This window comes from Panthera uncia, chromosome D1, assembly GCF_023721935.1.
Source record: "Panthera uncia isolate 11264 chromosome D1, Puncia_PCG_1.0, whole genome shotgun sequence".
Taxonomy (NCBI): Eukaryota; Metazoa; Chordata; class Mammalia; order Carnivora; family Felidae; genus Panthera; species Panthera uncia.
Window position 1 is genome coordinate 92,952,659 of NC_064808.1, and position 23,721 is coordinate 92,976,379.

The following is a 23,721-nucleotide window of genomic DNA, read 5'->3' on the forward strand; positions in this document are numbered from 1 at the left end:
AAAAGAAAAGAAAAGAAAAGAAAAGAAAAGAAAAGAAAAGAAAAGAAAAGAAAAGAAAATTCTGCATCTGTAACCCACAACAGCCCAGTGAGCAAAGAGTGTCGCCCTGCTCAGGAACGGGGCTCCTGGACGTCGTGTCTCCTTACCACAATGACTTTCATCGCTATTGTCTCCACAGTCATCCTCGAGGTCACATTTGTAGGAGAGGGGGATGCAGGTCCCGGACTCCTGGCAACGGAACTGGGTATCCAGATCACAAACGGTAGTAGCTAAGACGGGAGACACAACATACTCGTTAGGAACAATTCATTCCCCCTGCCAAACACAAACATTTCCCTGGAGAGCCAACCAAGGGGGGGGAAAAAAAAAAAAAAAAAAAACCATGAGAACCTGAAATTTACGACCAAGGGAGATCAGAGCGTGTCTTTCGGTAGACAGCTTCCAGATGGGAACCGGGCTGGGAAAGTGAGAAACCACCATCCAGCTGGGAGAGAGACTGATGGGCTGGACTACCTCCTACGATCCGCTCCGACACGGAGGGGTCTTCCTAAGTAAGTGGCAGAAACACCTTCATCTAGAAAAACTACCATTAAAGAAGCCCAATGTCGCACAAGAAGCTGGCACCTCCTCGTCTCGATGACACAGGGAGTGTTGGGCAAGGATTCTGCAGCGGGCACGCAGTCCCTGTTGTCAGGCTTCAAATCCTGGCTCTGCCTCTGCCTCAAGCAATTAACTTTAACCTCCTTGAGCCCGTTTCCTGCACAGCAGGAAGAGGATAAGGTGATGGGGCCAAGTGCTGTGATGACAGAAAGACTAGATACGGATCTCTCGGTTCTGTTATCTACCACTTACTTATGTAACCTAACCGTCCTGTGCCTCTGTGTTCTCCATTGTAATGTGGAAATCGTACAATACCTACCCTGTGACAGGCTTGTGAAAATAAATAAGGAAACAGGTTTGGGACCAGAGCCCATTAGATAGGCTGTAAAATAGAAGAGGCTCCCACCAGATGTCACGTCTCTTCCTCGTCCTTCCTCTGCCCGACTGCATCCGAACGGGTACAGATTCCTCTCCCTCTTTGCAACAGAACTTATTTGAAGGTGAGCACAACCCCCTGACCCCAGCCAAAGACCCTCCAGGAAAGGCTGCTCTCGGAAGCAGCTGACACACAAGGTAGGATGTGACAGAAGAGAATCCTGGGGCGGAGGGTGGGGCTGTGCCGTGAAATGAAAAGCCAACGCTGCCGTGACACATCCCCAGCAGCTCTTATTTGAGGCTCCATTTCTTCTCTGTAATTGAGCTCATGGTGGGAGGCAGAGGATGAATGCAAAAATGACAAGGCTGCAGGGGATTCATGTCAAAACCCAGAGCACCTGACAGCTACCCAGCACAGGAGTGTGTGTGCGCAGGAGGGAGATGAACTGACAGGATGCCCCCCTGCCACACCCCCTGGCAGCTGACGGGATGTTGCATTTCACTTCCCAGACAGGACTGCCCAGCCACAGCCTGCTCCTTTCCTGCAGCCCTGCCCTCGGCCGGGGCGCCTCCACCATCAGGATAAGCGCGGCTCTCCTCCTCCTTGATAAGGGAGCCGCTTGAGCAGACACAGACAAGCACCACTCTCTTGGGTCCCCTGCCACCCCTCCCCTCTGCCACATCTGACTGGTCGGGACTTGGGCCAAGTGGAGTCAATGGAGAAAGAACAGAGCAGCAAGTAAGTCCCATGGTCCCGGGAAGGTCAATCCCAGCTGACGGTGACACCAAAGCAGGGCGGGTTCAGAGCCAGCTGCCAACTTGACCCAGAGGACGAGTGTGAACTCTCTGGAAGCCTGTGAGGCCCGTGCAGAGCTCACGGGCTGGGCGGGAGAGCGTCAAGTCCTGAACATGGAGGGAGGTCCTTCCCTCCTAACGCTGAACCAACACAAGATCCCGGCTTATCCGTCGAGTAGACACCAAAACCCAGGGTAGAATCCCCATCACTGGACACAAGGTCGTCTAGTTTAAATCTCTCTGCTTCCACCAAGCCTAATCATATCTTGGCAATCTTCACCCAACGTGCCAATTCTAAGAAGCATCTCCTCTCCCACCCCATTGTGTAATAAAGTCCTTTCCAAGGTAGGCTCCCCTGTTGTTCATGTGGACAGTTTTTAAGGAGCTTTGGCTCTTCCCCCACAAACACCACACCTTCCTGAGACTCTGGTAGAAAAGAAAAGAAGAAAACACCCAGATAGCCTAATGTTCTCCCAAATCTGCCATTCAGTAAGCTCTTCTCCCTGGGTGTGAATGGCAACCACTGAAACCAAAGAAAAAATCATTAAGAAGAGGTTTAGTAAAAACCTCCTGTGAGCCAGGAAGGGCAATACGTAGTTTTATCAGTGAATTGACTGCTCCTGAGGTTACTTTCTGGATGCAACAGCCTGGGAACCTGGCACAGCCCCCACAGGTGGCTGGCTAAGTACGTCCACCAGAGGCCAGAAGAGTATATGGAGCCAGGAGGCACCCATCGACCTGTTCTCACAGCACAAAATGGTCAACGAGCTTTTGGATTTCCCATGGGGAAATATTTGAAAGAGAAGCCTGCGGATTAGTTTCTGGCTTGCCTGCTCCCGGTCCGCTTCCGCTCCAGTGCATTCTTCCTAGTCCTTATCTTTCCAAAGACAAAAATCTCATCATGTCATTTCAACCGTTCCCAACTGCTCCTCTGAATAAAGCTCACAGGCCCTTGCTGCTCTGGGGACCATCCCTAGGCCAACTCTCCATTCCTGTCACCGATGCCCCACACCACGCACTCTGACCTCTGGGTTTTCATACCTGCAGTTCTCTTGCCTACCACGATATTCCCTCCACCTCTGCTTGGCTCACCTCTACCCACCCTTCTTCAGGGCTCTCCATAAATACCTACCCAAGTTTGATTTGTGTGCTCTTCCTGGATGCATATGGTGCGTCCCCATCACAGCACTCATAGGCTCCTCTGTAACTGCCTCTATTTTTCCAACTCCCCTACAGACTGTAAACTCCTGATCCACCTGTCCACCTGATCACCTGAGGCCAGGCACAGAGCCAAGCACAGAGCCTAGAACAAAGGAGTCCTCAACAAATACTTGCTGAGTGAATGTCTGAACGTATTACTCACTGTCAGAAGGCAAAGCACCTCCTTACAAGGTAATGTCGAAGCTACTAAAAATTAAAAACTGGGAGTAAATCAATTACCCATGATACGTAGTTATTTGTTTGTCTTTAAACCTTGCTAAACACAATCATATATTTTAGTTGTTACCCTTAGAAAGTATACACTCTTTGGATGTTTCCATGCACACCTATCAACAGCCCCACATTTCATTTTTTTTTTTTTAATGTTTATTTATTTTTGAGACAGAGAGAGACAGAGCATGAACGGGGGAGGGGCAGAGAGAGAGGGAGACACAGAATCCGAAGCAGGCTCCAGGCTCTGAGCCAACAGCCCAGGGCCCGACGCGGGGCTCGAACTCATGGACCGTGAGATCGTGACCTGAGCCGAAGTCGGCCGCTTAACCGACTGAGCCACCCAGGCGCCCCAACAGCCCCGCATTTCAAACCAAACCAGGCATCGTCAGTCAATTAGGATGATCACTCTAGAGCCTGGCAGGCAGCTGATATCCGCCGATTGGAATGGCATACAAAGTAAAACCTGTTTCCAATCTCTGAAAAGGTTGAATTTACCGATCAAGGAATGTCACCTGGTCAACAGCTTTATCACAGTAGTAGGGCCACAGTTACAGCCCAGGCCGCCTGACGCCCCAGGCAGCTCAGTTTCAGCCACGAGATGCTTCTTGGTCAACCCCTTGTAGTGAGCACTTCCCTCACCTGTGGGGGTTGGGTGTTAAACAATAACCCATTCTAAGTGGCGGTGGAGACATGTTCTTCTCTGTTCTCCAAGCCCCATCAGCCTAAACGGGCATCGCTGATCATGAGGGGCCATCCGGGGTGGCAGGTCCCCACCTGGGAGGAGCTGACCGGCCTCGCAAGTAACCACAAACGTGTAACATCCCAGACGCCCGGCCAAGCTAAGAGACTCACGGCAGTTTCTCTCGTCGCTCATGTCGCCACAGTCGTTGTCAAAGTCGCACCACCAAATGCTGTTGATACAGTTCCCGTTGCTGCAGCGGTACTGGTTACGGAGACAGGTGTTCTCTGGCCGCCGGCGGCAGGCAGAAGAGGAAACGAAACCAATATTATTCTTACTGCTGGACCGCAAGACTCTTCTCTTTTGACTTTCCGCTTCTCTTCCTCAAATAACGGGCCTAAAAGGGCCAGGGGGGGGGGGGGGGGGGTGCCAAGCTCACCTGCACTACGATAGAGGCCTCCTTATTTCCTCTTTCAATTACAATTAAGGGGTAAGAGGGAGCTAGAGAGGTGCCGGGGGTGGTTACAATAATGAAAAAGGACAGTGATGGTGCAGGTTGGGTCCAATGGGTAGATACCAGCCCATCAACGTTATAAAATATTAATCATCCAAGGAACTGCTTAAGGGACTATGTCTACACAGTATGAAGACATACATAGTCAATATAGTTATAGCCATCTGTATTCTGTACATACTATTATATATATTCATAGATCTTCAATTTTTCAGTCAAGTAGGTACCAAAGGATACACAATACTCTGAGGTTTTTTTCTACCCGTGACACACAGGAGAAAGAAAAACGCGTTGTTTGGTAAACTGAGTCTAGAACACGTGATGACTGGCCTCTTGTTTGGGTAACCAAAGGCATTCTAATGGAAAATATAGAAAAGCCTTTCCCTCTCCTCTTGGTTAACTTAGCGTTAACTTTGTTTCTTTCTAAAACAGATGTAAGAGGATGTCCAGAGCCTGAAAGAGAATCTCCCGGGTCTAAGAAGGGCAGGGTCATCTTTTTTCCATTTATATTTCTTTTTTTTTTAAGTGTATTTATTTATGTTTAGAGAGAGGGAGCAAGGAGGGTAGGGGCAGAGAGAGAAAGGGAGTGAGAGAATCCCAAGCAGGCTCCATACTATGAGCACAGAGCCCAATGCGGGGCTCGAACTCACACACCGTGAGATCATAACCTGAGCCGAAACCAGGAGTCGGACGCTTAACCGACTGAGCCACACAAGCACCCCTCCATTTGTATTTCTTATGGAAAAGGGACCCCAGGGCCGCTTCGTGTGTTCCCCCCGCCCAGGACTAAGAGGCTGCTATAAGGAGGGAGGCCGTGATTACAAAGCAAATATAACCTTGGGAATGAAAATAGCAGGGATTCGGACGCTTCCTGGCAGGGCCCCCTTCCAGAGGTTCCCCTCACTGACAGTAATATACGGGGCCAGGACTGCGGAGGTGGTAAGGGCACAAATTAGACAGGAAAGCAAGACGAAGACAGGTTTTCAGAGGAAAAGTTTTAGAATCTATGTATTCACATTCAAAGAAAGAATGGATGGGGTTGTTAGAGCCAGGTGGTCACGGCATGAGGTAAAGCCTCAAGACCCTCTGCAATGTCATTCTGAACACTCTGGATGTTTCTGGGCTAGTGTTGGGGGCAGGGGGCGGGCAGCGTGTGGGAAAGAGCTGCTGCTGAGCCCAGGTGAGCTGTGAAGGGGTCCGACCAGTCCTTTCTCCAAGTCAGGTTTGGTCCAACTGACAGGAAGCAGGAGAAGTTGAGAACCCGGATGTAGAGGGGTGGATGAGGAAAGGAAGAGGCAGAACGAAGGGCGTCTGGATGGCTCAGTCGGTGAAGCGTCTGACTTCGGCTCAGGTCATGATCTCACGGTTGGTGAGCTTGAGCCCCACGTCGGGCTCTGCACTGACAGTGCGGAGCCTGCTTAGGATTCTTACTCTCTCCTCTCTCCCTCTGCCCCTCCCCTACTCGCTCTCTCTCTTTCTCTATCTCAAAATAAGTGAAAATAAATAAATAAACAAACAAACAAACAAACAAATAAATAAATAAAAAGAGGCAGAAGGAGACAAAGAGGGGACTCCCACTGAGGACTGAAGTACCACAGGCCTCAGCTCCTGAGCCGGGATGTCTGTAATGTATCTAGCGGATTTGATTCTTACCCGCGGCAATTTCAATAACCCAGCAACGTGGGGAACACACAGCACTGGGAAGGGGAGGGGAGGGGAGGGGAGGGGAGGGGAGGGGAGAGGGAAGGAGGAAGGAGGGTAGAAAAGAAGAAGGGACACACCTTCTTTGACACAGGTGCTGTTCTCCCGCTGATAGCCCTGCGGGCAGTCGCACATCAGGTCCCCGGACGGGAGGACAGTGCTGGACACGCCCTCCGGACACCGGCAGCTCTTACCGTTGTTGGCCCTGGGCAGGCAGAGCAGGCTGCACGGCCTGGACACACAGGCGTTGCTTCCTGGAGAGAAGGCAAGCGGCGGCCACATCCGGGTTAAAAAAAACACCGAACGGGATACTGACATCAACACAACCTGCTCGTCGTACAGACACACGACGGCGCGGAGCGCAGAAAGAGAGAAAGGGGAAGGGCCGAGTGCGGGGGCTCGAACCTCGCCGACAACCTCTGCTCAGGGCCGGGCGTCCACTGTTCCTCCTGGGAATTTGGAATTGGGGTGATGGAAAAACAACAGAGCAACTGGGGAGCCCGAGCCGGGAGAGAAGTCACACGGTGTGGGTGTCAAAGGTGAGGCAGGACAAACCAAACCCCGTGCAGGTCAAGGCTGTGCAGAAACAGACTCCAGAGAGGCAGACGGGAGAATACGGCAGACTTCCAGAGGGGAGGGGAAGGGCCACACCAGGGCCCCGCAGGGAGAAGGAGAGAGAGAGACAGAAGTGGTGTCTTTACCATTTCCTGCACCTGTCCCCACAAGGCTCACCTCTGTTTCCTCTCTTTGGGTTCCTTACAATCTCTCTTTATGGTTTCATTAGCACTTTTTACTTGAGTTAGCTTGACTGGGTTTCTGCTCCTCTGACCCAAGAGCCCTTAACGAGAACATGCACCTGAGTAATGACAGGGCCCAGACGAACAGCCGGGTCTCTGCTTTTCAATTCCTCTGCGCCCGAGTGCAGCGGCCGAGCTGAATAAAAAGCCAGCCACGGTGCCCATTAGCCTCAGTGCTATCTGTCATGCAATAAATCCACACAAGGACTAGTTAACATTGATCTATCCCTATTTCCAGTCTTTTCTCTGGTTCAGCTTTCCACAGAGAGGGCCAGACGCAAGTCCATAAAATCCTTCGCCGCATTCTGGAGAGAGAACTTTTGTGGATGCACAATGATGGGAAAGGGATGTTCCTACCCTCCACATCCTTCTGGCAAGGCGGGAGAGGATGCACACACCACTGGGTAAAAGCTGGAAACACGATACAACCATGGAGCACCATAAAAGCCACATAAATTATGAAATGTAAGCGTGTTCTTTTGGCTGTGACTGTCCATCATCAAACTCGGGGGGAAATACACATAAACGCTCTGATAAAACTCAGCTGATGACAGTCCTTCAGCTGTGCTGTCTCACGGACAGACAAACCGACCACAATCACATCCAGGTAACCTGTTTCCATGCGGGGAGATTTTAGCCATGTCATTGCCTATACTGACCTGCAGGTTGGAAAACAGGGCTCGTTAATGACGACTGGTATTAATATGGGTGATGACACGCTCAGTGGCTTTGGATGTGTTGGCACTTCATCAGTGTTTAACTAGCACACGCATAAAAATAAAAGTCACCATGATATATAGCAACAGTGTTGTTTAGACGCTAAGGACCGGAGAGTACGAAGCATTACCAAAGACACGAAATACATTCGCAGAGGAGAATCCATATGATGAAACATTCAAAAGGGTTCTACAAATATTTAACCAACTCCACAGGTAGAGTTTCCACAGCAGAATAACCGGTTGACTAGGGCAGAAATGCCAGAGATCAGTTCACCCTGATCTGTTCCATGAAGAGAGATTATTCCTTTTTCAAAATACACATGCTCTAGGCTACAGGGAAGAACACAGAGCTGCCACTAATGCAAAACAACTCCAAAATGATCTGGAACATGTTCTTTGTATTCAGAGGACAACACAGCATTCAGTGTTCCAAGAAATGGAACGGTAACAGAATACTTAAAAAAAAAATACTCCAGGACAGGATGATGTTTTCACATGGGCTATGTCTGTAAAAGAACACGACTAACACTTTCACATGTGGAGCAAAGGTTTCTACCCAAGGAAGCAAGAGCCAGAAGCACCGAACCCAAAATGGGGTTCTAAATTTTTTTTTTTTAACGTTTATTCATTTTCGAGAGAGAGCGTGAGCAGGGGAGGGGCAGAGAGAGAGGGAGACACAGAATCGGAAGCAGGCTCCAGGCTCTGAACTCTCAGCACAGAGACTGACTCAGGGCTCTAACTCGTGAACCACGAGATCATGACCTGAGCCGAAATCAGACACTCAACCGACTGAGCCACCCTGGCACCCCCAAAATGGGGTTCTAAACAGAGATGTATACGGTCTGAGAGGCAGTGTCCAGAGGCAAACCCCAAACCAAGCAGACCCAGTCACTGACCCCAAGAGGTACACTGGGCAGGAGTTTATGGGGTGCTACAGAGAAGCCGGGAGAGCATGGAAGGAGTAGTCAGCAGAATTCCACCCCCAGAACATGGCCACGGACTCTATACAGGAGGCTGCAGTCTTGCATGGGCAAAGAAAACAATACAAACACCATCAATCTGATATAAAGAGTGGACAAATGGCAGTCATCATCTCCAAAGATGTCCCCTTCAAAGACCAAACAGCCCCATGATGCCTTCATTGGGCAGATTCAGAACATATTTCAGATCTCCTCTTTGGAAAATTCCTCCAGAACCAGTTTAGGACACAGAAATGCTATTATCTTGCTTAATTATCTAAACGTTTGACAATGATCAAATCAAATCCACCTCAGAGAATAAGTGTTTGCCCTCACTACAGATATTTAAAAGCCTTAGGTTACTGAGACTCTGAAGGACCATTCCAAGAGCTCCAAAGTATTTTAATCCATTGCAAAATCAACTGAAAAAATCAACAGCCTTGTAAACTAAGCTCTTTAAAGAAAAAGCACTCAGGGCGCCTGGGTGGCTCAGTCGGTTACGCTTCTGACTTCGGCTTAGGTCATGATCTTGCAGTTCGTTGAGTTCGAGCCCCACGTCGGGCTCTGTGCTGACAGCTCAGAGCCTGGAGCCTGCTTCTGATTCTGTCTCCCCCTCTCTCTGCCCCTCCCCTGCTTGTGCTCTCTCTCTCTCTCAAAAATAAATACACATTTAAAAAAAGAAAAAGAAAAAAGCACTCTTTGTGGAGAATAAATTCCAGTAACCCTACATGAAAACTAATCAGGGACAAAGATCAAGAAAGGCGTCTGGTTATAACCAAAATCACCCAAATGGACAAATGCTCGGAGTGAACAAATTTTTATCACGAACATCAATCAATCAACATCTAGGACTTCCATATCACCATTATATACAAGGGCACTGCTATTCCAACAACAGATGATAGAGGGAGCAGAGCCTAACAGTTTCGTGGAAGTCAAGCTTGGAAGTGAATCAGGCCACGGTGCAAATTCTTACCACTTAACTATACGTATGATACAGAAACATGAACCTGACTTTCATGTTCTCATCTACAAAACAGAAATATTAATAGTACACAGGATTTGGGGAAGGTTAACTGAGGTCATTCAAGCCCACAAAGCACATTAGCGTGATACTGATAACACAGGAATCCCTAAATAAACGTAGGTTATCATCTCGATTATTATTTTACACTTGGCTAATAGTCCTACGTGCGCTAGAAGCTGACAATAAAAATAATAAAGGTTGACTAGCACCAGAGGTCACGAATGTGCAAAACAGGGTCCAAAAAAATCAGGCAGGTTAGAGCAAACAAGTTCAAGGCCAAGAGGCACCTGCTGCATACAGGCAGTGCTGGCAGCCAGATGTCATTTCAAAAGTGCTCAGCTAACCTAAACTAGCCCTGAGAGATCACAGACTTGCTTCTCCGGCCCTGTGTCTGTGGGCAGGAGGCCGGCTGCAAGGATCCTGCTCACACAAAGGAGAAAAAGGAAATCCGAAAGGCAAATGGAGGAAGGACCAAAGAGAAGGCAGCGACCGGTCCTGAGGCTGCAGGCCCAAGTCTGTGTGTTACCCACCGGCACACATCTCCGTCCAGACCCCAGCCAGACTCCCAGAATTACTCTGGATGGTTTAAATGAAGGGGGCTCGTTCAGGCACAAAGGGGAAATCATGCCCAAGGTGAGGCTCGCAGGTCCGTGTGCACAGCCCCAGGAGACCACCTATGCACATGCTTAGACCACAAACTCACTCCCCCAGCACACCACCCCCACCCCCCCGGGACCTGGCGGTGACTGCCCATCAGCTGGAATGAAGCAAGTGACCAGCCGAGACCGGGGAGGGGTGGAAGCCCAAGGGTCAGCGGTTCATCTGAACGCTGCCGTGTGCTCACCAACATGTGCTTACAAGCGCTTGTCAAAAGGCAGACTTGCTTTCTGGAAGGAGTGCTAATCCAGAGGAATGCTGAGGACTCACTGGGCTTGCTACCCACGCCCATCAGCAGGGGTGGGGGTCCTCCATCAGACAAAGGCCCTGAGTTTCAGCCCCTGGAGCTGAGAAGCAATCCTTCATCTCTCCCTGTTTTAAAACAGGCACCATGTCCGAGAAGAGAGTGACCCCTACGTTCTGTGGCAGAACTGGAACAAAAGCCCGGCTCCTAAACCAGCGAGGGACCTTTGAGAGAGCGAATTCACAACATCTGAGATGTCGTTCCCTAATCTATGATCCATGGATCCCAGTACTGCCCCCGCCCACGTCACAGGTCAGTCGCAAAGGCAGGACAAGAATACAGACTTACATTTCCAGCATTCCGTATGGTTTCCTAAGGGTGTTCTCAATGCTATCTCCACTGGTCTCCCCCAAATAACAAGGGTATCTATAACCGTATTTTTTCCCTTTGACAATCTTCTCTTAGCACAAGGCCAGCCAAAACCCACCAAACAATGTCAACATTCTAGTTCAAACCGGGAAACCTAGCAGTTTGTCAATAAAGGAGAGTCAGCAGACCCAGGGTGCTATTTAATCCTGCTGAGAAAAATAGGGTGCTTCTTAAAAGGACTATTCTTCCCGGAGCATCCTGCCGTCTCTTCTGGAGAGCCAAGCATACGGGTGGCATACAGACGGAAAGGGCAGGAAATAAGGAAGGAGGCTTTCTCCAGGACCAGCGGGTCACAGGCACCGGAACAGCTCTCGAAGCCTCCGCCAGCAATCTTTAAGACAGCTACTGGGGCACCTGGGCGGCTCAGTCGGTTGGGCATCCGACTTCAGCTCAGGTCATGATCTCATAGTCTCTGAGTCCGAGCCCCGCGTCGGGCTCTGTGCTGACAGCTCAGAGCCTGGAGCCTGCCTTGGATTCTGTGTCTCCCTCTCTCTCTGCCCCTCCCCTGCTCATGCTTTGTCTCTCTCTGTCTCAAAAATAAATAAAAACGTTAGAAAAAAAATTAAAAAAAAAAAAAAAGACAGCTACTGTCTCCATCCAATGGCAGCTCTTCCTTTTCCATGACCTCTTTCCACAAATACCGAGCCCTACTAAGTGCCAGGCAGTGGCAAAACTGTTGAGGCCAGAAGGGAAGAAAAAAAAAAAAAAAAAGAAAAAACCCACAATCCCCTTCTTCATGGGCCTTAAGAGTTGCAGGAGGGACGCATTCATTAATGCATCATATAGGGAGGCGCTCAATGAGCAACAGGTCATCTGGGCAACCGGAGAACAAGACACGATCCCATCAGGAGGCAGCGACTGTCTGCACACCCAGCACAGCGCTGGGCCCTGTAAGGTTGCCAAGTGGGGATTAAGCGCCCGCTGGGACTCTCCAGCTGCAACAGAAGCCACACCACCAATCAGTCAGGGGCCAAAGGCAGGGGAGGGGGGTGTAATTACCCGCCAAGTATCACACGCTAGGCAGGCAAAAACACGCTGTCTTCCAGCTGTTTGTGTACCATTAGAAAAGAAATTAAGATGTCATTAGGAAGACATTAAATAATGTGCATGTTGTCGTGACAATAAAAATGCAGGCTGCCAGATCCCGCCTGAGCAGGGATTGCCCACGCCCAGCCCCGCCTAGAGATCCACGAGAGACAGAGAGAGAGAAAGACGAAGCGGGGCACACCGCCTTACCAGTCGTCTTCCCCTTGTAGAAAATCTTCATGTCCATCAGCCCCGTGAGCTGGCTCGCCAGAATCACCATCTGAGAGCCGGTGTATTTGGAAGCTCGGAAGATGCTGAGCTGCGACCAATCATCCCAGTAGATTTCATTCTAAAAAAAGAAAAAAGAAAACCGTGCTCGTTAGCGTAGTTTCTGGGTCTCCTGTTCTGGACCCTCCGTGAGAACACGGGTTTGCCCGTGCGGGGCGATGCCTGACGTTCACTGGTGAATGACCAGCCTCATCAAGATTCCGCCGAAAGGCAAGGCAGCGATTTTATCCAGACCTCACCAAAGAGCCGCACAGAAGGAACCGCCCGAAGGAAACTAACCGATGGGCAATCAAGTTTGCCCATGGTCCAGCCCCTTCGGTTCGAAATCTGCTTCCCAATGTTGGGGAGAAGCGACCATTCTGTTTTCTAGAGTTGAAGCAGGAGCGACGGGCAATGCAGCTGTTACAGAGCTCATCTGAAGCCATCAGGGCACGAGGCGGACAAGCCGCACAGGAGATGACACGGAGCCCAGACTACCGGCACTCAAGGGCAAACGGGGATTTTTCCGTGAAACAACCTCAACCTTTAATCTGTTGAAATGTGAACAGTGAGCAGCCCGGCAACTGTGACATCCGTAAAGGATGTCAAGGAAAGGAAACTGTAAAGGAAAGTGTCTCAAATTCAGAAATGGGCCGGTTTTCCAGAAGTAGACAAGCATCAATGTAAGACAAGAGCAGCTCTTCACCTGGGTACACTCTTCCCCAGCTCTAACAGACCGCCCAAGGTGGGAGCAAAGGAGGCCCCACCTTAAAGACGGCGATGGCGTAGGGGTGGGGGAGGTTGTCCAGGATGACGGAGCGCTGCTGGCCATCAAAGGTGATCCGCTCGATGCAGTCCAGGTAGGCGTCTGTCCAGTAGATCCACTGGTCATCCACAGAGATGCCGTTGGGCCACTTCACGTCCTCTGACACGAGACGATGCACAGCAGAACCGTCCATGTTGCTCCGATAAATTCCTGGCTTCAGGTCTCCCCAGTCAGTCCAGAACATCACCCTGGTCAAAACCGGGAAAGAACGCACATCACATCAGACCTGGGGAAAGGTCGGGGGGTGGGGGGTGGGGTCACATGCTATCCCAAGGAGGTAAGAAGCCCATCGACAAACATAAGGCCAGTTCGTTCAGCATTATTGTTATAATCTGTAATTGTGATACTTAGGATACTTAACTTCTTGACCCAGGAATTCCTTTACCGGAATTTAAACAGATATAATCAAGTTACGTGACTGCAATATACAAAGCTATTCATCACGGCATCATTCTTACTAGCAAGTGCGTATATATATATACATACGTGTACACGTATATGTATTATGTGTGTACAGATACACACACACTTTTAGGTGGATATATATGTATACACACCAAAAAGTCAATATACAGAGAAAGTGACAGACTGTGGTATACACAAAAGAGTATTACGAAGCCTGAAAAATCTACAAGCACTCACATGAAAACGTCATCTTCAAACCACGTTAAATATGTTTAAAATATGCAGAACAGCAAATGTCCTCCGATTCTGTCTGACACACGGGCGTGTACATGTGTTTTAAGGATATACGCTTGTATACGGGTAAAAGAGAATTCTGAAAGCTACACAAGAAACCACTAATCATGGTTACCCCTAGGATGCGTGAGCAAGAAGGGTTAAGAGTGAGAAAGGAGAAAACAAATGTTTTTCATGTCATAAGCTTCTGTTCTCGTAACGTTTTTAATCAGGTACATATACTTTTTCTCTTAAAAAGCAGATCGAATTCTGTATCATAAATATTAGAAGGACTGAAAACCTAATCCAGAATTTCCTTTCAGCTATGTTTCCTTAAGTTAAGAAATTAATAAAAAGCACCTTTGCATTTCCCAGGTGCATACAAATTGTTAGTAAGAGAACCCACCCAAGCCGGCGGGGGGGGGGGGGGGGGGGGGGGGGGGCAAAGGAAAAGAGTGGGGGGGGGAAAAGATTTGTATCATGCCTCAAACTCCAGGTAAAGATCCTTACGATATCCAACCAGGCCTGACCACGTCTAACCGAGAGACTTGCTTTCAATAATACCCTTCGTTGGAGAAAACACCCCACAGATGTGAGACATCTGGGTGCAGAGACTCTGATGCTCGGGAACGGAAAGGGAGTAGAGTTACCTGACCAGATGACTGAGCTCTGGCTTCAAAACTCGAAGTCAACAGATTATTTCAACCGTAATCATCAGAAACAAGTTTGTGTTCAGCAGTTCGCATTTCCACGAAAATCTGTCTGCTGTAGCATCCGACACATGCTGACTCCCTCTGGGGCCACACTTACCCGTCTTGGGGCAGGAGGACCAGGGCCCGGGGCCGATCGAGCACAGAGGAGTTGACAATCGTGAGTCGGAAGTCACCATCTGGATTAGCTACCTGACAAAAAAAAAGGGGGGGGGGGTGGGGGGAGCCGTGGGTGGAAGGCCAAGATGGATGTGAGCTCCTTGAAAGGCCCACATCACAGTTTCCCATGGGGCTGCTGCCTACAGACACGCGCCTCTATGACTGCCTGATTCCCCTACAGGCGCCATCTGGGAAACTTCCCGGTGGAACGAGCTGTTCCCTCCTCCGGTCATGGGACAATTCTCACGTGGTCTGACAGAGGAGCCACATGGCCGCCTGTGCCCCAGGTCTGGGGCGTGAAGATCTGCACAAAGCAACCCACCTACGGCACTCCAGGCTCCAAAGCCACCAGTGGCTCTACGTTGTCCACAAAACAAATCCTCAAAGTTCCCGCCTCACGATTAAGCGTCTCCACACGGGTGCCTGGGTGGCCCAGTTGGTTAAGCTCTGGCTTCAGACCGACTTTGGCTCAGGTCATGCTCTCACAGTTCGTGAGTTCGAGCCCCGTGTCGGGCTGTGCCGACAGCTCGGAGCCTGGAGCCTGCTTCGGATTCTGCGTCTCCCTCTCTGCCCCTCCCCTGCTCGTGTTCTCTCTCTCGTCTCTCGAAAGATGAATAAACGTTAAAAAAAAAAAACCTCAAAAACAAAAAAGGAGCCTCCACAGACCGTTCATTTTCTTTCCTCCATATTCTCTCTCTTCCACGTCAGCCCCTACAACTTTGGTGGGACTGGCCTTCTCGTGGGTCTCCAAGCCTGACGTACTCCTCGTCCTCGTCTGCTCTTACCATATCCCCTCCTGGGCCTGTCCTCTGCCCCGTAATCAAATCGTGTCTTTCCTTCAAAACTCACCTCCAGGCCCCACTTCCTCGGCTTAACGCCTCTGACCTGCCTCGAGCAACGAGCGTCGGCATTTCTTGTCCGTGACTCCCCTCACCATTCTGCACAGACGGGACCTGAGTTGTATGCTGTGTGGGGGCTTACGCTTTACTGCATCCTTCCAGCACCTGGCAAAGTGCTGACCACACACATTAAAGAAAGGAGAGGAAGGGCAAGACAGACGCACTACTCAGTATGTCCAAAAAGCACTGGGCGCCTTCTTGTTCACTTCCCCCAGCCCCGCTGTGGCGTGGACGCTAATCACCCTGTCCTCAGGGCTCCGCTCAGGTGTCACATCCTCAAGGCCTTCCTGCCCACCTCGTGGCATGCCGCCTGACTGTGCAGTCACACGATCACACTGTCCCCCACCCCCCACCCTGGACATTCTCTGGAGGACGCGTCGCTGACGGAACTGACAGACTTCTTTCTTCATTAGTTCGCTGCCTCCACGAAACTCTAATCTCGATCACAACAGGAACCTGTGGCTCGCCTACTGCTGTCTCTCCACCACCCCAAACCATACCTGGCACGTAAGCACGTGAGGAAAAAGCACCTGTCCAACCACTGAGTGGATAAACGAACCTTCGGTGGGTAAGAAACTCGCCTGAGTCACTCGGCTTCCAGAATAAAGACCGAACCCAGGTCTGGCTCTCGACTTCGCGGGTCTCGTCTGGCAACTTCTCCCGACTCTCTGAGCCTCCCTGCCTCTACTGCACTTCCTGCACCACCCGCGTGCCATGCTTCCACATCGTCAGTACAAAGAGGGCTGGGGACGATGGGCCGCAGCCGTGACGTCCAGGAGGTGAACGTGCCTATGAGACCATGACTTTGGTGCTGTCGAGGCCATTCCTGACCCTCGCGTTGCCTTAGGTAGCTAAGGCACAGACAGGTAAAAACGGGATAATAAGAGTACCCGCTGTTGGGACGCCTGCATGGCTCAGTCGGTTAAGCGTCCAACTTCAGCTCACGTCATGATCTCGCTGCTCGTGAGTTCGAGGCCGCATCGGGCGCTGTGCTGACAGCTCACGGCCCGGAGCCTGGAGCCTGCTTCAGGTTCTGTCTCCGTCTCTCTGCCCCTCCCCCACTCATGCTCTGTCTCTCTCTCTCTCTCTCTCTCTGTCTCAAATATAAATAAAACATTAAAAAAAAAAAGTACCCACTGTTAACAGGGTTGTTGTAAGAAGTCTATCACATAATTCATGCAAAGTGGTTCTAGTGGGGCTTGGCACCCAGGGAGTCCTCATTGCCTTTAATAATAACGATGGTGATCATGATCGTGACGCTGTCTTTATGACTCTGGTCGACAACAGTCATACTAGAGCACTGATACTACGGCACGATAATCATGCTGTGGCGTTATTATGATTATCATTATGGTTACTCCCACAGGCTGCCGTTAGCCAAAACAGAACCATTCAGGGCACCTTCGAGAAATCTCTGTCAGGTGGGTCCAGGCATCCTGTTCTCACGTGGGCCCTTCACGGCAAAGGGCAAGAATTCGGAACCTCCCCCCTTTTCTTCCCTTTCCAGAGGCTCCGCTGGCCCATTCTCTGGAATTCTCGAAGAATCTCCAGAGAAGTGGGTGGGACACACTAGCTGCCACCTCGGTGTCAAACGTGACTCCAGGCCCAGGTGCACCCCCTGCTCGCTTAATTACAGACAGCATGGGACACACGTACCTCAATCTTTTTAAAGCCAGAATCCACCCAGTACAATAACTGGCTGAGGGGTTCAAAAGCCAAGGCCTCTACGGTCTCCAGGCCGGAGTTGATGATCACCTCTTGCCCTGTACTCCCATTCAGACAGAGGCGCTGAAGAGAGAAAAAGAACAAAGGCTGTGAAACGCGCAGACGACCCCGCGCCAGCTCGGTTCCCCCCGATGGTAACTGTTTCCTCAACGGGCTTGGCTGGCAAGGGATGCGAGGTTTTAGATGAGTCAACTTTCCACGTGAGCGAAGCCGGTTTCCGGGCAAAGTGTTCTAGAACATGTCACCGCTTCCTGTTTTCAGCAGAACACCTAAACACAACGTAATCATCTGTATGACTCTGCATGAGCGTTACGAACACCGGTTACTGAACGATGCCGTATCACAATAATGAGGTCGGGGATTACGGAGAAGCAGGATTTTGTTTGCTTTTAAAATACACGAAGCCAGACTGCTGTTATCTCTGAGTTCTTGGGTCAGTTTTCAGAGGCTCTCCTCCCTTGGGATAGCTCCACCCACCAGTCCCTCCCAATGCCCATCCCCCACCCCCCATCTCCACCCTCCTCAAAACCCGGCCCCAGTAAAATTGGGTTGGAAGTCCCAAGAAAGCTTGTTGGAATTGCTTTTCTAAAAGGGATTAAGTGGGCAATGAATAAAGATCAAATAGCTCTCCTTTAAAATGCATGGGTTTGGGGCGCCTGGGTGGCTCAGTCGGTTGAGCGTCCGACTTCGGCTCAGGTCACGATCTCACCGTATGTGAGTTCGAGCCCCATGTAGGGCTCTGTGCTGACTGCTCAGAGCCTGGAGCCTGTTTCATATTCTGTGTGTCTCCCTCTCTCTCTGACCCTCCCCCGTTCATGCTCTGTCTCTCTCTGTCTCAAAAATAAATAAATGTTAAAAAAAAATAAAAAATAAAAAAAATAAAAAAAATAAAATAAAATGCATGGGTTTGAGTGTAGATGGCTATCTATCTGGCCTGTGTGGGGATCTTTAGAGCTCACTTCCCAGTTCTTGACTGTGTTCGGAATAGCTCAAGTGGATAATTACGTGGAGAAGTCAAGTATTACTGGGTCATGGCTTCGGCAGAAGGACGCTTAAGAGGCAGCTGGTGCGATAGTGACTAATAATCCTACGCTGCTAGTCCTAAAATCTTCCCAGCAGGAAAAGTGAGGCTTCCCTTATAAGCCAGACTGCCGGCTTGGACTCCCTCTGTCCTTCCTACAAGGACAGAAGTAGGCAGGGCAAGAAAATGCTAAAAGAGAAGACTGAAAATTTTCATCAGCCGGCCCTGAAATGAGTTACCACGTAAAACCTCTAATACCCATGTCTAATACCTGCTGGGAATCAGAAGTGGGCTATTTGGAAAGAGGCTTATCAGGACTGGGTGATCACGAGGCGTAGCCCCCGCGAGCAGACCGAAGGGTTGACGCACCTGGATGATGTCCAAGGCCAGGTCAGACCAATACAAGCAGTTCTGCTCATAGTCAAAGTCCAGGGCCACTGCGGCCCGCAAGCCAGTGAGAGGCAGCTGCTCCGTGGCTCCTGAGGCCAGGTCATAGCGGTGGATGGACTTCCGCATGGCGTACAGGATGAACTCATTCTCCTCTGCACAGACACACAAAGCAACAGAGAGGGTGGGCCCGGGGGTTGCTGAGAAGGTCTTGGCATGCCTCGCCTGTTTTCTTCTCATGCCTAAACCTCAGAGCCACGGGCCCGTGGCGTGGATCTAGTGGCAAAGCACGGGAATCGAGATGTGGAAAGCAGAATCGCCTTTCCACTTGGGACAAGCTACTTCAACCCCTATAAATCCGTTGTCGTGTCTGCAAACCGTGTCCCTCGTTACATTTGCTCTTTTTTATCTGGGTGCCCCAGTAGGCATGCTCCAACATCCACGCTTCTGAGCTCGACCTAGAAGTCTTTCAAGTTACACATGAGAACATGATGACCATGCTCTCCCTCGTCACAGGACTGTATCACACGGCACCGTAATCATGTTGACTGGAGACCCCTCGTCACGGAGACTCGTAGCTAATCTGTTTGCTCACCCATCCAACGTCACTCACGATGACACAGGGCAATTATATCAACCTAGTGTGTTTCCAAAACAGTAAGGCTACATTTGTTCTCGAATACTTAACGAAACGTCTCACCACGCGATCATCCCGAAGATTCTACCTCTACTTAACAAATACTTACACAGTGTATATACCAGCTTCCAGCGTTTGTTTCGCGGGCGTAACAACCGCCTGATGGAAGCATGACTGTTAGCTCGATTTTATACGTGAGAAAACCGACAGCAGAGAGGTTAACGCACTCAAGGTCACCCAACTCGGAAGCGGGAGAGCCACGGCTTGAACTTGGGCAGTCTGGCTCCAGGACCTACATTTTACCCACTACACAATGCTGCCTCTTACAGTGGAGATGCTCACGTGGTCGTTTTTTGAAGACACAGAAATAGAGGCCCAGAGTGTTTGAGGCGACTTACTTAATGTCAGACAGCCAGTCACCGGAGGAGCTAGTCTTCTCTCTCTTCTACTTAGGGAACGGCCGAGAAAATATTCAGATTTTTCCACAGCGATGGACACAAGCAGCACAGCCCCGTCCACGTCTAACGTGTCCATTTGGACAGTATGCTGTGTGTGGGACCAAGACCTGAATCTCTCTGCCGCAGGCCTGCAGGGTGACCGTTTTTCGCTCTCTCTGATTCCCTTCATTGAGTTCACGTGGACTAGCTGCCTGCTTCCCAGCTAGAAGACAGATAATGCATCCCCCCCCAAAAATCTACCTACAGTTTTTTTTTTTAAAGATTATTTATTTCGAGAGAGAGCACGCAAGCAGGTGAGGCAGAGAGAGAGGGAGAGAGAGCATCCCAAGCCGGCTCCACGCTGTCAGCACAGAGCCCAACGTGGGGCTCGGTCTCATGAACCAGGAGATCGTGACCTGAGCCGAAATCAAGAGTTGGACACTTAACACCCAGGTGCCCCTACATACAATTTTTAATAAAGGTTAAGTCTGCCTACTTTTCCTTTGGTCTCATTTTACTTCAAAAATGTCTAAGCCGCCACCACGGGGTAACTAATCTCTTCTTCTGGTTTTCAAGGGAAGCTTCCCACTGTAATTCCCAGTGAAGGGGGCCGTTAAGACGAAAACTGCCAAGCCTGTACGTGACAGGGAAGTCAAGGACTCTCATCGAAGCTGCCACAGGGGGTCGTGGAGGATACGTTCACAGCAGCAAGCTTTCCACCCCGCATCTCCAACATCTGCAAACCCCATGCTGGGGCTCTGGTTTTCCTTCTAACCACCTGATGCCTTTATAGCAGAGCCTGAGTCCGGAAAGACTTGCCTTAGGATTAGGGACAGAGGAACATTTCCCATTTCTGGTGTTCAGTGCTTAGGAAAGGAACAGAATTCTTGACCAATCCCAGCCTAGGAAGAGCCCAGACATCTGTGTTATTACAGTCCTCATAAAGGAAGGAAGACGACTTCATTTTTAAAAAGGGTGCCCAGGGGTGCCTGGGTGGCTCAGTCAGTTGAGTGTCCGACTTCAGCTCGGGTCATGATCTAATGGCTTGTGGGTTCAAGCCCCCACGTGGGGCTCTGTGCTGACAGCTCAGAGCCTGGAGCCTCTATCAGATTCTGTCTCCTTCTCTCTCTGCCCCTTCCCCGTTCATGCTCTCTTTTTCTCTCAAAAATAAACATTAAAAAAAAAACAAAACGGATGCCCAGATTACCAGATGCCCAGATTACCTCAATCTTTACAAAGATGCTGTGGTTCCCATCAGCCCTAGGAAACCATCCTTTCCTTTCCTGGTACACCCCTGCCTTCTGTGCCATGCGTCTTTTTTCTTTTTCTTTTTTTTTTTTTTTTTTTTACATTTGGGAGGTGGTCTACACTACAAATGTGCTTTTTTTCTACTTTGGTCCCTGTTCTATTTTCTCCTCTCAGCAAAGAAAACAGCTCTCTTACCAGTTTAGGTGGTTTTCCACACACTGTTTTGTCCCTTACAGAAGTATCTTCAGAAATGTTTATTATGAAAGTATGCACTCCAGCCCTTGAGAGCAACCACTCCAACCCTACTAACCCAAACCCTCATCAGTAACAGCTCTCGTGAGGAGCATATTTGAATATTATCTGCTCATTTGCAGGAATCTGCTGAAGCCGTGTTCTTTTGAAGTCTCCACAGCGAGGGACGTTAATGACTCTGGTAATGATGGAAGATTAAATTAAGGGACTAATGAGCTTAGCATGAAAAACACCGGGGCAAACGCTGGCAAGCGGTGAGCAATGGAGGGGGGCGCTCTGCCCCGTCTGCGGAGGGCCATGCGCTTCTCGTGATTCAACGGGGTGCCGATGGCTGTTCCATCAGACCCCATCACCACCACCACGGGTCCAAGCAGCCCCAACCATCCACCTTCACCGAGAGGTAAGAGCAGGAGGAAGGGCTCACAGGGAATAAGGAAGTTCTGCAAGAACAAGAACCGGAAACAGAGGAGGGAAGAAAAAAGAGGCCGGGAGGTGAACTCTTTGCAAGGGGATCATCGTCTCCTGCCTGGGTTGCAAATACCTGTGCCATCACCGCTCAGTCAACTTAACACACGTTTGGACCAGTCAACTTAACACACGTTTGGACCAGTCAACTTAACGCACGTTTGGACCACACCGTCCCCTTACAGCGCGAACCCTCGCTCCAAAGAACGTTTTCCCAATGAGCATGCATAACGGTCACCTAAAATAATGCGAATGACACTCATCTGCCACTGGGGCGATGGCCAAGGAAGGGCATGGGGCTTAAGAGTCTGAATTTGAACTTTGTCCCTTACCAGATGCGTGACCTCAAACAGGTCGATTCATCCTCTCCTCTGAACATGCTTCTTCGTTTAAAAAAAAAAAAAAAAAAAAAAAAAAGTGGACTCATGATAGTATCTGCTTCATTGGGTGGTGATAAGGATTAAAATGGCAACACAAGGAAAAGTACATTAAAAGTGTGAAATTCCATTCAAGTATTCGTTATAATTATTATCATAAAAATGAAGATAGACCACTTTGCTACTTCCCAAAAAGCCATAGTTTCTTTATGTTCCAACCCTGACAAACAGACCAAGGAACACACAAAAGACCCTCGCCGTGCCTAGGACACAAGAGATGCCGAATAAACATTTTTCAATGACCAAAAGGGATTTCCCTCAAAAAACTACTCTCTATTCCTATGCAAGCATAAGGCTATAAATTTGGTTTGGATACCAAGGTTAGAGGAAAAGGGGAGGTCTGTGATGCTTGTAATTCTTATGTTTTTCTACCACTGAGTTAGAAGGGCCACAAGACTGGACCAACGTGAGATCATAAGGACACTACAATGACGTCTCAAGAACTCAAAGGCAAGAAACCACCTCTTACCTGCCAAGGGACACGGGACCAGTTCTCCTTCCAGCCGTGTTTCAACGTCTCCTCCACTACAAGTGTCCCCAGAAATCTTCCGATAGCTGTCACCCCCCCGCCCCAAGAGCAAGAGGTCAGACACATCCAAGAACAGCCATTAAGTCTTCATACCTGGAAACCTATTTCCTATCCACATCCATCTCTTCACTTCCCTATAGAACAAGAAGGATGTTTCATCATTCTCAATTGGTTCTGCTTATAATTACACCGGGAAGCCCAGATAACAGGGAAGACTGTCCCGGGCAAGAGTATACATGTATCCCTTCCACGAAGTCCTATGACGATGTGTCCTTGCTGAAGTTTATGACTTAACATATAGCTAGAGCTACAGAGAAGCTTACGGGTTTGCATTTTTTTCTCACAGAGGGTAGAAGCGTTTGTAAACATCCTAATTCTAAATATTGCCCAAGCTACCTGAGACCCGCTACGAATCCAAGCAGTGGGAGTACGAAAGGAGCCCAGGTGGCTTTCTCTGCTCTCTCAAACCCAGTGCAGACATGTCCCCAGCACGTTGGGGTACGTACCCTCTTGTTCTCCTGTATGTAGAACCCACAGGACAAGGCACAGGAGGGGAGTATGACTTCCCAGGAAAATCAGGATCCGGAACACAGACCTCTAATGCCAGATCTTCACTCATCTTGAAGCCAAAGTCACTGCAAAGACAATCGGGGTTTGTTAGGGCCAATGGCTTGTGTACTTGGGGCGTGTCAATACCAACTCTTGTGACTTCTCCCATAACGCCTACCAACTTACTGTAAGTTACTAAACATGTCCCTTTGAAGAACACTCCCTTTTTTATGCTAACACACTTTCAATAGAAACGTTGTATCTGAACCACGACTGGCAAACCGCGATCATATGCCAAAAACAGACAAAGGCAATACAAATCATTACACCAGAAACAAAATAATATTACTTTTTTTTAGCTGGATCTAGCTCCCCACCCAAAGGCCCTGGGTCTGCCCTCTCTTTGTTAAGAGGGACCAGCAAATGTTAAAGAGTTACCAGCACTCAGGGATACTTTCTCCTTGACATGCTGACAAGCATTAGAAAGGAAATTTAAAAGAATCACCTTTTTTAAATGAATGATTCAACGTTATTTAAGA

The 23,721-nt window shown here is 49.5% G+C and overlaps 1 protein-coding gene and 1 long non-coding RNA gene across 2 annotated transcripts in view; both read right to left on the reverse strand.

The window, feature by feature from the left end:
- SORL1 (sortilin related receptor 1) overlaps window positions 1-23,721 on the reverse strand; it is a 174,346-nt gene that overhangs the window by 58,707 nt on the left and 91,918 nt on the right. Inside the window, exons 15-24 of the mRNA XM_049620870.1 lie at window positions 23,140-23,268; window positions 22,574-22,659; window positions 18,611-18,783; window positions 17,152-17,283; window positions 14,538-14,629; window positions 12,991-13,237; window positions 12,167-12,305; window positions 6,179-6,352; window positions 4,057-4,170; window positions 147-269 (exon numbers count right to left, since the gene is read on the reverse strand). Of these exons, the coding sequence (XP_049476827.1) occupies window positions 147-269; window positions 4,057-4,170; window positions 6,179-6,352; window positions 12,167-12,305; window positions 12,991-13,237; window positions 14,538-14,629; window positions 17,152-17,283; window positions 18,611-18,783; window positions 22,574-22,659; window positions 23,140-23,268 (1,409 nt within the window). The remainder of the gene's footprint in view (window positions 1-146; window positions 270-4,056; window positions 4,171-6,178; window positions 6,353-12,166; window positions 12,306-12,990; window positions 13,238-14,537; window positions 14,630-17,151; window positions 17,284-18,610; window positions 18,784-22,573; window positions 22,660-23,139; window positions 23,269-23,721) is intronic.
- Window positions 19,664-22,567, reverse strand: LOC125915263 (uncharacterized). Its single transcript, XR_007455617.1, has 2 exons — window positions 22,000-22,567; window positions 19,664-21,905 (listed from the first exon to the last, which is right to left on the reverse strand). It is a non-coding gene; the product is annotated as an uncharacterized LOC125915263 (long non-coding RNA).